The sequence below is a fragment of the Manduca sexta genome, chromosome 1, assembly GCF_014839805.1.
Source record: "Manduca sexta isolate Smith_Timp_Sample1 chromosome 1, JHU_Msex_v1.0, whole genome shotgun sequence".
In the NCBI taxonomy this organism is placed as follows: domain Eukaryota; kingdom Metazoa; phylum Arthropoda; class Insecta; order Lepidoptera; family Sphingidae; genus Manduca; species Manduca sexta.
Genome location: NC_051115.1, coordinates 5,183,743 through 5,197,729, shown reverse-complemented (window position 1 = coordinate 5,197,729; position 13,987 = coordinate 5,183,743). Strand labels below are relative to the sequence as shown.

The window sequence follows — 13,987 nt, the reverse complement described above, 5'->3', positions numbered from 1 at the left end:
CTATACTTTATTAACTATTTCGACGTCACTCTTACCATCAACAGAGGAGTCATTTTGCCGTATCCACAACAAAAAATGCAACTTACTATTGCACCAGAGCAATTCGCCTATCGTTTAATAGAAATTACTCAAGTAATGTGTTAAACTTTCTAAAAAACCATTCGCACGACGCGAATATGCTAATATGGAACCGGTTGGTATTTTCAAACTCTCGGATATGCGCATGCGCATCCGATCACGTATAGGCTTTTTTTATAATTCTAGAAAGCTATGTGTGTATTCAATATTTGTAAAGATAGTCACCAATGGTGTTATTTAATAATAATAATATCAGCCCTGTATTATATACTTGCCCACTGCTGAGCACGGGCCTCCTCTACTACTGAGAGGGATTAGGCCTTAGTCCACCACGCTGGCCTAGTGCGGATTGGTAGATTTCACACACCCTCGAAATTCCTATAGAGAACTTCTCAGGTATGCAGGTTTCCTCACGATGTTATCCTTCACCGTTAAAGCAAGCGATAATTCACAAAGAATACACACATAATTTTTTTTTAGAAAAATCAGAGGTGTGTACCCTTGGGTTCTGAACCTGCGGACATTCGTCTCGGCAGTCCGTTCCACACTCAACTAGGCTATCGCCGCAATGGTATTATTTGCTGAGTTAATAAAACAATATTCCCTGGTGAGAGATGCTTTCTGAACTGATGGTAGAGTTAATATTGACGGAATCTAAATAATTTATAACATTTATGGGTTTAAATAAATCATTTTATTTCTTTAATGGTTGAATTGTTTAAGCGCTGATAGCCTAGTTGGTATGGTAATGGACTGCTGAGACGAATGTCCTCAGGTTCAAACCCAAAGGCACACACCCATACGTATATGACGCATACATTGCAGTTGTTACCTACCTACACCGCTCCTTGGTGGCGGTAATGGGTTCTATTACCGTGTCAGGTAAAGTGATATTGGGTTTTACTCAGTATAAGTAGAGAGTAATTTTGCATGATATGGCGAATGGCGCGCCCTCTACACATGAGACAGAAAAAATATGTTTTTGGTTTTTAGTGGTATTTGAAGGGGGTATATTTTTTTTTTTTATTTTTATTTAAGGAGCTTGGTCGTTATTTCGCGACTATGTCGCTCCGTACGTCCACTTTTTTTGTTATTTGTGTTAGTAAAAATTAGTATCCGCTGAGAACATCATTTTAAGAGTTTTCTGTTGTATCTCCGAAGTCAAGAGTCCAACAACAATAAAATTTATATGTGAGCACACGGGACGCACTGACATTCAAATAAAAACGAATCATCAAAATCGATTCAACCAGTCAAGAGTTCTGACGTAACAAACATGAAAAAATACAGTCGAATTGAGATCCTCCTTGTTTTATAGTCGATTAAAAATGGTCGCATTTGTATCGCTGCCTATCCTTTCAGGGATGAAATGCGTGTGAATACCCTAATATACTTGTTATGTGAAATTATTTTTTGGTTTTGAGTGGTTTTTGGAGGCGGTTTAATTTTTTGTTAAAATTATTTTTATAATTACAGGCTGTCACAGCATGAACATATTATTACATATAAACAATTTGCTGCACCATAAGTGCAGTATATTCTAAATATAAGACTGAATATATAACTAAATTTAGGTTTCAACAAGCGAGTTCAATATTTTCTTTTTGAAGTCCGCAAACCCTTCAAAGATAATCAGATTTTATATAAATTACGAAATGGATGCCGGCCGACATAGCAAGACATTTTGTCCTCCATTACGTGACAATTTGCACGTATGTATAACAATTTGAAACTGATTGCGTGATCGTGTGCCAATGCGCGAATTGTGAGTCAGAGAACATGTAGATTTAAAGATATGCGCAAATAACTGCACTTTGTATACAGGATCATTTTGACATCGCGTTACTGAATAAAACCACATACTTGTCTACTTGGAAATAACACTACAATAAGTTACTTGGACCGTAGATGTAAAATAAAAGTGTAAGTTTCGAACAAAATAAATATTAATAAAAAGTATTTTTAATTTTTTGCGCCCTAATGCCAAATACTACTCTAAGAGAATTCGTCGCAGCGACATCATACTTTCAGTCAGAAATACACCCCCACACACGCCATATTTGCACTAAACTACGAAATGATCAGAAAATCAGAAAACTAAAACCAGGATTTTTGTTGAAAATATTCGTTATTAATGAATGATTTTTGGCACAATGTCAGCAAAGGTGAAGACGAGTATGTGGTTTCATTTAGTAACGCAATGTCAAAATGACCCTGTATATCAGATAGTGTCAGTTCACGCTAGTGTCTTTAAGGAAAGGCAGAGATACCGCGTGCTACCAATCTTGTTTTTGATATTGACTAGCTTTTGCTCGCTGCTTCGCTCGCTTGAAGGAGTTTTCCGGGATAAAAGTCCCGCTAAAAAAAGTATCCGAATCCTAATTTCAATAAGGAAGATGGTTGGAAGCTTGCACAAGCCTGGGATCCAGTTCTACATTTAATTAAATCAGAACCCAAAAGACCGGCTGCCAGACTTCAAGACACGGTGAGCTCATTCTGCGTAGATCGGACCACCAACAGCTAAAATTTTAAAAGTTGTATAATTGTAAAATGTACATAAATATTGTAACTTTGACTTTACGGATGACCAACACCTCAGTCCTCCCCGTGACCATGAAGGCTGCAAAGTCTTCGAAACGTCGGAAGAAAAGTAAAATATTGAAACCGCAATAAAATCCTTAAAATAGTTTAATTTAAACATTTTTGCAATTTAAAATTTAAATAAAAACTTTTTAACAAAAAATTATAACGCCTTCAAAAACCACTAAAAAATAATTTAAAATTACCTTATAATTTTGGAGTCGATAGTTAAAATCAAACATTTTTTTTTTTGTACATTTATTCATGTAATTATGTAGCTTAACTAGCAATTTTAATGACTAATATTTCATTTTAAGAGTTCTGAGGTAACAAACATAAAAAATACAGTCGAACTGAGAACATCCTCCTTCTTTTTAAGTCGGTTAAACAGACTTAAAATTGTTTTTTAAAGAAATCATTTGTAAATCTGCATTAACCCAGCCTTAAATGTATACAAATATTTCTCAAGGCCATTTGGTCACGGTAGCGCCTTAATTAAAGTATTTAGTCCCTTCACCTATTTACGAAAGAGGCCGCGCGGTCAATTTCCAAATGTATTAAATTCACTCTCATTTTCCTTGGCTCTTGTTTCTTACTACAGTAGTGACACATTTGGCAACGACATCAATACACGTGGTCGCCTCGCCGCTTACACCATACATGTGCGTCTTATGTTTTGTATTTTATGACTAGCCCTCTACTACCGCGCAGGGGCGGCTGTGGATGTAGACTTAGACATTTCCGTCAGAGGAAACCCGCAGTCGTCCCTAATCCGAAGAGGGCCACCGCGGAGTTTTAGTTGGCATGCCGTGCGTTGTACATAGGTTAGGGACTCGGCCCGACGGTCGCCTGAAGGCGGCTCAACGCCGGGTCGTAAGGCACGGTGACCCAAACATAACCGCTCAGTCACCCCCAACGAAGGCTGGGCGGTAGTCATAAGACACTTTCTCCGCGAAAACAAAAAAAAAAGCCCTTTACTGCTCACTTATTTTTTTTTGTGCCTTATTAGTTATTATTACCGATCAGCCTTTTTGGAGGCGAATCTATGCATGTAGTTTCTAAAATTCCCCGTCTTCTAATTATCTCAATATATCCTTGTCCATCATTAGCAGAAGACGTCCAGAGGTGACCTGAAAGTGTTTTCAATGCCGTCCTTTTAATATCAGTGTAACGACCTGCTTTCGACCCTCGGGCGTCTTCTTCCCGTCCTCGTATTTTTTCGTGACGTCATTGTTTTATTTTTAAGGAAATCCGGTGAAAATTTCGTTCGATGATCCACTTTTAACCGATTTCAAAAAAGATTCTCAATTCGACTGTATTTTTTTATGTTTGTTACCTCCGAACTCTTGATTGAGTGAACTGATTTTGATGATTATTTTTTTATTTGAAAGTTGGTGCTTCCCGTGTGGTCCCATATAAATTACATTGTTGTTGGACCCTAGACTTCGGAGATACATCAGAAAACTCTTAAAATTATGTCAACGTATACTGATTTTTACTAACATAAAAAAGCAAAAAAAAACTTTTTTACATAAAATTATGCTGTCTTCAAAAACCACTAAAAAAAAATAAAAAAAATACATTGCTTTCGTATATCTGTACATGTATTTATCTACCTCAACTAGCGATTTTAATGACTAATGTTTAATTCTTATGAGGCACTGACTCTATAATTGGTAATCAGTATATAAGTAATGTTCAATTATTTTTTTTTTATGGTTTTTGAAGACGGCATAATTTTTTGTTAAAAACTTAATATCACGGTAATATGACTCTTCTTCACCTGATGGTAAGTGGAATAGTGCCGATAGCGTGTAGATGCGCGAGCCTCTCGCCAGTTGACACAATTATGCCGGCTTTCTGATTATTTAGTATCATTAAATCGTTATTTTATTGCAATTGAATGACGAGACCAGCATGTCGCTCGCCAAAACGACCACCCATAAATATCAACATACAGAACTTTGTGTTACAAACGCAGTGGAATACCAAACACTTTGTAATTGAAGGTGTTGGTGTTTCTACTGTTTATCGTATCGCTTACCATCAGAACGGCAAGCTTTTCTTGTCATTCAAAGCAATAATAAAAATCAGGCAAAGTCTTCGAAACGTGGGAAGAAAATTATAATATAAAAAACCGTAATAAAATTTGAAAAAATAGTCTTATTTTCACGATACTCCACTAAGAGTTTATAGTGTAAGAATTAACCAAGTTTCTGTTTTAAATTTTGTTCACCATCGTTAATGAAAAAATCCCATAGAGAAATACAGAGAAAAAAAACTGCTGATCCTACGTTAAAGTGAAATAATTGATCATGAATGATGCTGATTAATAATATTTATAATTTTATCATTTCGTCGTAATTTTCAAAGTTATCAAGACAGTTTTTGTCAAACTGAAATTGAGATTAGATTAGGCTGTCTACATGCTGTCAGTGTTGAATGTTTTTAATGCCAGCAGGGTATTAGTATGATGCTGGGCGGTAACATAATAATAATAATATCAGCCCTGTATTATATACTTGCCCACTGCTGAGCACGGGCCTCCTCTACTACTGAGGGGGATTAGGCCTTAGTCCACCACGCTGGCCTAGTGCGGATTGGTAGACTTCACACACCCTCGAAAATTGCTAAAAAAAAATTCACTAAAGTCAATTAGCCTTTCAACGATATAAAATGCATTAAAACACCTCTTAATGATATAATTCGCTCGAATGAATAAGTAATTGGCGGCCATTGTTTACAAATTCTGAATCGTTTGTGTTCAAGGGCATTTTTATTTTAATCGGTTTAAAAGTATTGTAATTACTAGCGACTGCGACTTTGCATGGGTAGCACTTATTTAATAATATTAGTCTTGTATTATATACTGTCCCGCTGCACGGGCCTCCTCTACTGAGAGGGATTAGGCCTTAGTCGCTGTAGTGCGGGTTGGTAGACTTCATACACCTATCTACATCTATATCATCTCCCTGATCACTTAATCTATACATATTATAAAACAAAGCCCCCTTTTCTGTGTCTGTATGTTATCGATTTTCTCAATATCTTCTGAACGGATTTTTATGAAATTTGGTATGGAGATAGTTTAAGACCCTGGGAAGGTTATAGGCTACTTTTTATCTCCACAAATTTCTTCACGCGGACGAAATCGCGAGCAAAAGCTAGTATTTAAAACCGGATGACTTCTGGTAGTTCAACCGCTACCAAACTTTACAGAATGTAGGATTTGCTGCTGATAGGATATATTTTATATCCGCCAGGATAGCGACCGTACACAAGATGTTAAAACCCGCCATAGTGGCCCACGTGTGTCGCATTCTTTATTAATTACCTTATCTTACATATAAATGCCAAGGTTTGTGATAATGTTTGCAAGTTTGTTAAAAAAAAGCGTTAAGACCACAAGGATTTGGATGTTATTTGGCACATACTCAGACCATGTCCCAGATCAACTAAGTTAATTAAATAAGTAACATATAAAAATATACTACATTCCATTCGACTGTATATTTCGCACCAAACTAGAAAATCAACTATCCAACAATTTTGTAGATCTTGATACAAATTACTTAAAAAAAAATCCATCCGTGTGAACGCGTCTCCACACACGTCGACGCAGCGTAAACATGCTCCTGCGCATCGAATCACGCCACGCATTGTTTACAGCGCGTCTATTTTGGCCTAGTACGTCGTCGACCGTCGACGCGTGTAGACGTGCGCGACGTTCGATCAATACAGTGTTTGTGCGCAATATTTTAAGTTAAAGTTGGAACGGGTGTTTATTTAGTGAATTCTCTGGAAGATATTTATTTTTATTTGTTTTATTTTTTTGTGTTTAAAACTCTATAGTGCTATGATGGAATCAAAGAGTCTTCTGCCGGAAGAGATGGGTAAGGTTCTTTGTTTGATGACAAAGAAAGTCCTCATGACCTTGACTTTGAAATGAATAATAGGTTTTGGTGTTAAATGTATAGTTTTAAAAGTCTGATGGTATTTAAATTCGTTGAAATATTTATCGGAATTTGTGGTTAGTATTTTTATTATAAATTAAATGCAAATATACAATTAGCTTTAATCAAAACTATTGGAGTTTTAGAGCAATATTTTATTGATGTGTAAAGTTTATTATAGAGTTGTATTTTTACATTTTTTGTAGAGATCTTTTTTAGACGGGAAAGGTCCAAGATTCCACCGGCTTACTTGTATTAACTAGGCAAATAGGTAGACACTATTAAAGTTAATGAGTAAAACTATCAGCCACCTATTGAAAGTTGATTTTTAAATCAACCATCAGGGTAGATTACATGCATTGAAATTTATTCTAAAGTATTTATTTGTTTTTAAAATAATTCTAATAGGTAAAACTAAAATGCGTCCCCTTTTCATGTACTAGGGCATCATACGTAATAAAGATGTATACTAAACGTTCCAACGCCGCAGAAATTGCCCATTTGTATAAAATAAAACTGTAAAATTCTGAACAGTGCAGCCCCTTTTTATCACCAGGGTAGCATAACGAATGAACACACTAATTCAAACTTGTTGAATCCCTCTTTATACATTCATAAAGTTGAAAATAAATCTTTATTTTGACTAATATTTCAGAGATACTTTTCTGCAAGTGATATTACTATAATTAATTAGAGACATAAATGTACAAAAACAAAAATTTTGAACTTCCCACGGTCACGGACAACAATTTTATTAAAACAACGCCTTCAAACTACCAGGAGTTCATAAACACAATAGAGATATAAATAAGTACGATATAACGAAATATACCTAGTCTTGCCATAAATATTGTAATAAAGAAAAAAGAAAATTGTTAACTGCAAATAACATTTATTACTTTTACAGTGTGTCAGTTTAATACATAAATATAAAACAATTAAAAATATAAAAAGCTTATTCGAAGTGGTCTCCATTGGCTGCAATACAGTCCTTTAAACGATGAGGCCAGTTATCAATAGAAGCACGCACTCTTTCCATGGGAAAATTCTTCACTGCCAATCGTATAGATTGTTTTAGGGACTCAAATTATCATGGCGTTTAGAGCAAGCTGTACTCTCTAAAACTGACCACAAATCATAATCCAGCGGATTAAGATCGGGACTAGACGACGGCCAGTCTTCAGCTCTGATGAAGTCCGAAACGTTCGATTCCAACCAAGACTGCGTGGACCGAGCTTTATGACCCGGCGCCGAGTCTTGCTGGAAGGACCATACTTGGTTATTGAACATGGTGATGTTAAGGGGCTTAACTACCTTCTCAAGAATGGTATCTTGATACACTTGTGCCGATGTTTTGATACCTTTTTCACAAAAATATGGCTCAGTCACTCCTTCATAGCTAACACCCCACCAAACCATCACTGAAGTCGGATAATGTCCACGTTGCACTCTGTCGACTAATTGGGAAGCTTCCTTAGAGCTTTGAGCATAAATACGGTCATTTTGTTTGTTAAAATGTTGCTCAATTGTAAAAATTTTCTCATCCGTAAACAAAATTTTTCTGTGACCTCCCTTTGCGTACCGCTTCAGTAGTTGTTTCGATTTTACCACCCTATTCTTCTTTAAATTATCAGTTAAGAAATGGCCAGTGCGTCTCTTATAGGCTGCAAGTCCTAAGTCATCTTTTAAAATACGCGACATGGTTCTAGGTGCTATCTTCATTTCCCGAGATAAAATCTTTTGCTTTCGGACAGGATTTCTTCGAATTCTTTCCCTTACTGCTTTGACCACCTTTTTCGTACGAACACTACGTGGACGGCCAGATCTTTTCTGTCACAAACAGAGGAGGTCTCATTGTACCTATTAATAGCCCGGTACACAAACATTTTACTAATACCAAGTGTATGGAGAGTTTTAAAAATTGCATTTGGCTCCATACCTACTTTGTGTAATGCTATCACAGCGATTCGGTTCTCTTTATCACCCCACACCATTTTAATATCGCAAAATATTTTACAATGTATTGGCGCCAAAATGAGAAAACACAATGAACAATCGTATAAAAATGACAGATTCGAAATTCAAATGTAATATTTTTTTATAATTAAGTGTAACAGTATTTATGGCCAGACTAAGTACATACATCGCACTTACCATACACACGATAATGAACAAGATCGTTAACCTAACACAAAGGAGTAAATTGCGAGATTTGTTTACACTCGTATACATGGTGTTTCGAAATTATTTTTTTTCTTTTTTTATTGCGTTGAATGATGAGACGAGCTAGCGTTCGCCTGATGGTAAGCCATACGACCGCCCATAAACAGTTGTTCAACACCTTGAATTCCAATTTGTGTGGTATTCCACTGCGCTCGTCATCCTGAGACATGAGATGTTAATTATTATGTCCAGTAGTTACACTGGCTACAATGTTCAAACCGGAACACAACAGTGACTACACACTGCTTGATAGAAATAGACGTTGCGGTGGTACCTACCCAGGCGGACTCTCACATATGAGAGACCTACCACCAGTTAATAGGTGATGCAGGTTGTCTGAACAATATACTTTTAATTATAAATCGTTTTCTTATCGCTATAGGTCAAAAACACTTTAATGGTTTATGGTTAATTGAATTTCTAATTTGTAAACAATTTTTTTTCCTTATAAATTGAAATAATTATATGAAACCTAGCTGGATGTCGGCCGTGGCGGCTAATCTCAACGGAGATAAGCAGGAGATATTATAGTGCACGAGTGTTCAATACACAAGCACTCTGTTCCTTCTCATAGTCCGGTGAGACGACATGACCGGAGAGAGATCAGCAGGAGATATTATAGTCCACGAGTGTGTGCAATACACAAGCACTCTCTGTTCCTTCTCATAGTCCGGTGAGACGACATGACCGGAGAGAGATCAGCAGGAGATATTATAGTCCACGAGTGTGTGCAATACACAAGCACTCTCTGTTCCTTCTCATAGTCCGGTGAGACGACATGACCGGAGAGAGATCAGGACCAACGGGTTTACGTGCGCGAGGCACAGGTTATCACAGCGACAATTTCTTAACTTCAAGCTGTGACTGAGTAATTTTTAAGATGGAAAAATCCAGTTACAATTATTTTGACCCGACCCATGATTCGAACTTAGAACCTTAACGCAGAAGTCGTAATCGTGGCCTAAATTCGGCTAGGAGGGATTGATTTATGCATCATTCTTTGGACTTCACTTAGTTTGACATCAGGTGTAGTGACGCCATTTTGCTCAGCTCCGAAAAAAAAACCTTAGTCTATCGTATCCCCACTCCACGCCCACTCCTGCACATAGCAATATTTGAACTATGAATTATTGCCTCATTTCTTATCGAACTTTAATGCTGTTTCCACAGGACTTCTTTTTTTTACTAATTGCTGTTACATATTTAAAAATTAATGAAGCGGCGAGACGAATGTCCGCAGGTTCAAATACCAAAGGCACACTCCTCAGACTTTTTTAAAAAAATATGTGTGTATTCTTTGTGAATTATCGCTTGCTTTAACGGTGAAGGAAAACATTGTGAGGAAACCTGCACATCTGAGAAGTTCTCTATAGGAATTTCGAGGGTGTGTGAAGTCTACCAACCCGCACTAGGCCAGCGTGGTGGACTAAGGCCATTCCCTCTCAGCTCTAGAGGAGGCCCGTGCCCAACAGTGGGACAGTAAATACAGGGCTGATATTATTATTTTATTTAAAAATGCTCAAAATCAAACATAGTCAAATACGCTATTTCACTAAGATAACATGAATAAGTGGTGGTTTGTTCCATTTTACATTTGAATGACAAGGCCACTCTTAGTAAACGGCACGACTGTAAACAATATCAATTGAATCAAAACACTGTAGCATCACTCTTAGATGTTGGATACTTGATTTTACTCGGGTATTATTTTGCAACATATTTTAGTTCATACGTCCACGGAATAATGACCCCCCTACGCCTGATGGTAAATGGAGGAGTCCAATAGAATGTCGACTGACGAGAGATGATTACCCCTCAGTCGACACAATTATGTTGGCACCGGATATACACAGATCCCGGAACTACACGTGTGCCACTATAACGGGTTTTAACTCCTCGTACGGTCGCATATAATATATATACAGCAAATCTAAGTATAGTATATCATTCCCTATTTCCTTTGGTCATGGCATAACTGGAGAACGAGAAAAATATCTTACATCCTTTCCTTCAGTACACGCTCTCTGCGTACGGTATCAATATTGCTTTAGTAATTTCGCGAAATAATCTATATACATATAAAAATGAATCCCTATTTCCCTTGGTCACGCCATCACGCGTGAACGGCTGGACCGAATTCACTATTTTTTTTTTGTTGCGTTTGTTATTGTCAGGAGAAGGTTCTTATGAATGAAAAATTCAAAAAATTGCGCGGAAAATTAGAAAATTAAAGAAAACTTAACGAAAATATTAATTTTATGTAACTGTCAATTGTTTGAAATAACTGTCAGCGATTGACAGAATGCGCGCTGCAAATTCATAGTTAAGACGGGACAACGTCTGTCGGGTCAGCTAGTGATAAATATATTTACTTTGTATGCATTTGCTTATAAATCATAATGTCTGATAATGTAGGGCAAATCATTTTACGTTCACCAGATGTCGCATGCGTTTGAGTGGGTAGGCCTGCTGATGCAAACTGTGATTTCATTCGTGTCATTGTCATTTCCAAACACACACGCACACACACAGGAAAGGTAAAGGCGTAACCAGTGCACCCACTTTGAAGTGAGTATTTGCACAAATGTAATGTACTTGTCCAAAATTCCGATCTATCAATCAAGATGTATAAAGTACAAGTCAACTCCCTAAGTATATCAATGATAAAAGAAGTATAGAGGATGGGTAATATGGTCACGTGACATGCGGCACATTTCATGAACAAAATGGTGCCGACTCCGCCCCTTACAATAGTGATATGCTAGTACCGAAAATTTTGTATCGACATCGAAGAATTAAGAGAGACAAACAAGCCCCAAAAGATCAAATACGAAAGGGGTTAGGAACTACCATAATATAAATATAACAAACCATAATGTAAACAAACACACTGAAACTGATTTATAAGTAACAATTGTTAAACAAAGCAGTACCTGTTGTGACAAACATCCAGTTGTGTTTGATATATATTTGTATGTTGCACTATTCCTTGCTAAAAATTTAAGTTACAGATTAAGATATTTATTTAATACATGATAAATGGAATAAGATAGCGTAGCCAGCAATTATTTGGTTGGTTTTATTTTATTTTATTATTATGCTCTTTGATCGAGAAACATAACTATGGTTCAGCAAACTAAAATCAATGACCGTAAAAATGGTGGTTAAGATAATCAATTATAATAATTATTTGCAATAACAACAATATGATTATGTATCTATTTCCGTGCATGCAAAGGTTGCTCGAAACATAAGACCGCCAATTGTAAAAATATATCTTACATTTCATCTTTATGTTGTTTCTTTTATGTTTATCTATTCTTTTATGTAACAATTCTAATTTTATTCATAGCAATATATTAAAGTAATATTACTATTAGGTGAAGTATAATAATCATTACTATTTTACTTATCGGGAATATTGTTGGAAAACAGTTATCTTTACTCGCGTTAATTAAACGTGTGGTTTATGCATATCTTCTCAAAATGTAAAGAAATATGTATTTGGTGTAGGATTCCAATCACGTCGCTCAATATTCTCAATTCATTTTGCCTTGGTTTTAAAATTTTTGGTTATCTTAAAAAATATTCTAATTTCACTTAGTTTGTCGTTCTGAATAATACAATATTGATGTGTGCTCTAACATTCTTTCAAAGACAAAAACCGTAACTGATAAACGGGCGTCTGTTAAAATATCGATATCAATAATTTCTAAACAAATCCACCCACCCATCCCTAAGCTCGTGTGTAAACAAACATAATGATTTTAATGTGTATAAATCACGCCTAAAAGGGTCCAAAGCTTAACAAACCAGATCCACATATCATTTTAATTGATAAAAACACATCCAAAAAGTAATTATACAAAGATATTTGCTAATTTTCGGTAAAAACAGTTACTAACCTATGAAAATATATTTCGGGGTCTTTCTTGCGTGAATTCGATTTGCATCCTTTCACACAACACTGAGTCATTTTCGAAACTTAACAAATACACTAATAAACACACTGAACAATTGAGAATATGATTATATTACTTTAAATTCAATATTTATGAAGATTTGTTTACATCGTCTGACACTACATGTACTTGCCGACTGGCCCGCATAAAATGGCGTTTCTGTCGCAAGGCGGTCCCAGTGTGTTGAAGTAAACGAAATAGTGCCATATGCGAAGAAAGCAATTATTTTTGTCTTTTTTTGTTGCGTTCCAAATAAGCTTTGAGTAAAAGAGATAGACATATATATTGACAATTCTGCGTCGATTTCCCTAACATAAATATAACTTATTCATATAGCTAACTTTTGAGGCCTGTCCTCTTTATATTTAGTCATTGAAGTATATGAGGACAAATATTTTAAAGAGTGGTCAGGAAATTGAAAATGAAACTTTGTGGGCGCCATATTTAATTTTTCGGTTCAAAGTAACATTTACAAGAAATTATTTCCATTTTTTACCACATGGCGTGTTTTTTTTTTTATTTTCCACCGTCATAAAGAGTCTTATAATATATAAATCCTAAATTTAACTTATATTCATTCGTTGTTAGTTGTATTTGGTTTATACGGCACCCGATTACGTATTATGTTAATTTTACAACATTATCGACATATTGTATGTTGGTAAATGATAACTCAAGCTTGGCTTATCAGTAACTATCAATTGACCCACTTTATTATTTACCAACACCATAAATACAAAAATATTCCAATACATATCGTCATGCGGAGTACCAGGATATCATAAGCGCGCGGGACCGTCGCGCATACGCGAAGGACGTGATGATACCGGTTGTGTAATATTAATATTATATAATGGCTTTTTGTAACCGGTTGGTCGAAGGCGAAGCGATGGACACACCGTACTTGAGGCGATAGTGATACTATTGTGTTTTATGCGCTCCTAGTACATCGTTTCATTGTTTGACAATGTAGAGGGAACATTTTGAGTGTTTTGGGGAGTGTTGTGAGAGAGGACGAGAGCTTTGGGGACCCCACCTTCAACCAATTTGAAATCTTCTACACACCCACCGATGTGGGGTTGACAAAACATACTTTTTTAAAAACGAGACCTCTTCCTTACCTTATCCATTTGGGGCCAAACCTATTAAAACGAAAAATACACGAAGTTTTGTCCTCCCTGAGAATCGACA

General features: G+C 36.1%; 1 protein-coding gene across 4 annotated transcripts in view; it reads left to right on the top strand.

Annotated features, from left to right (window-relative positions):
• LOC115450080 (BCL2/adenovirus E1B 19 kDa protein-interacting protein 3) overlaps nt 1-13,987 on the top strand; it is a 47,259-nt gene that overhangs the window by 20,709 nt on the left and 12,563 nt on the right. For 2 of the 4 annotated variants that reach the window (XM_037438382.1, XM_037438350.1), the window contains exon 1: nt 6,331-6,551. The exons of the other annotated variants lie outside the window; for them this stretch is intronic. In XM_037438382.1, coding sequence (XP_037294279.1) covers nt 6,515-6,551 — 37 coding nt within the window. In that variant the 5' untranslated portion in view covers nt 6,331-6,514. Of the gene's footprint in view, nt 1-6,330; nt 6,552-13,987 lie in introns of those variants that run through there. 4 annotated transcript variants of the gene reach the window in all.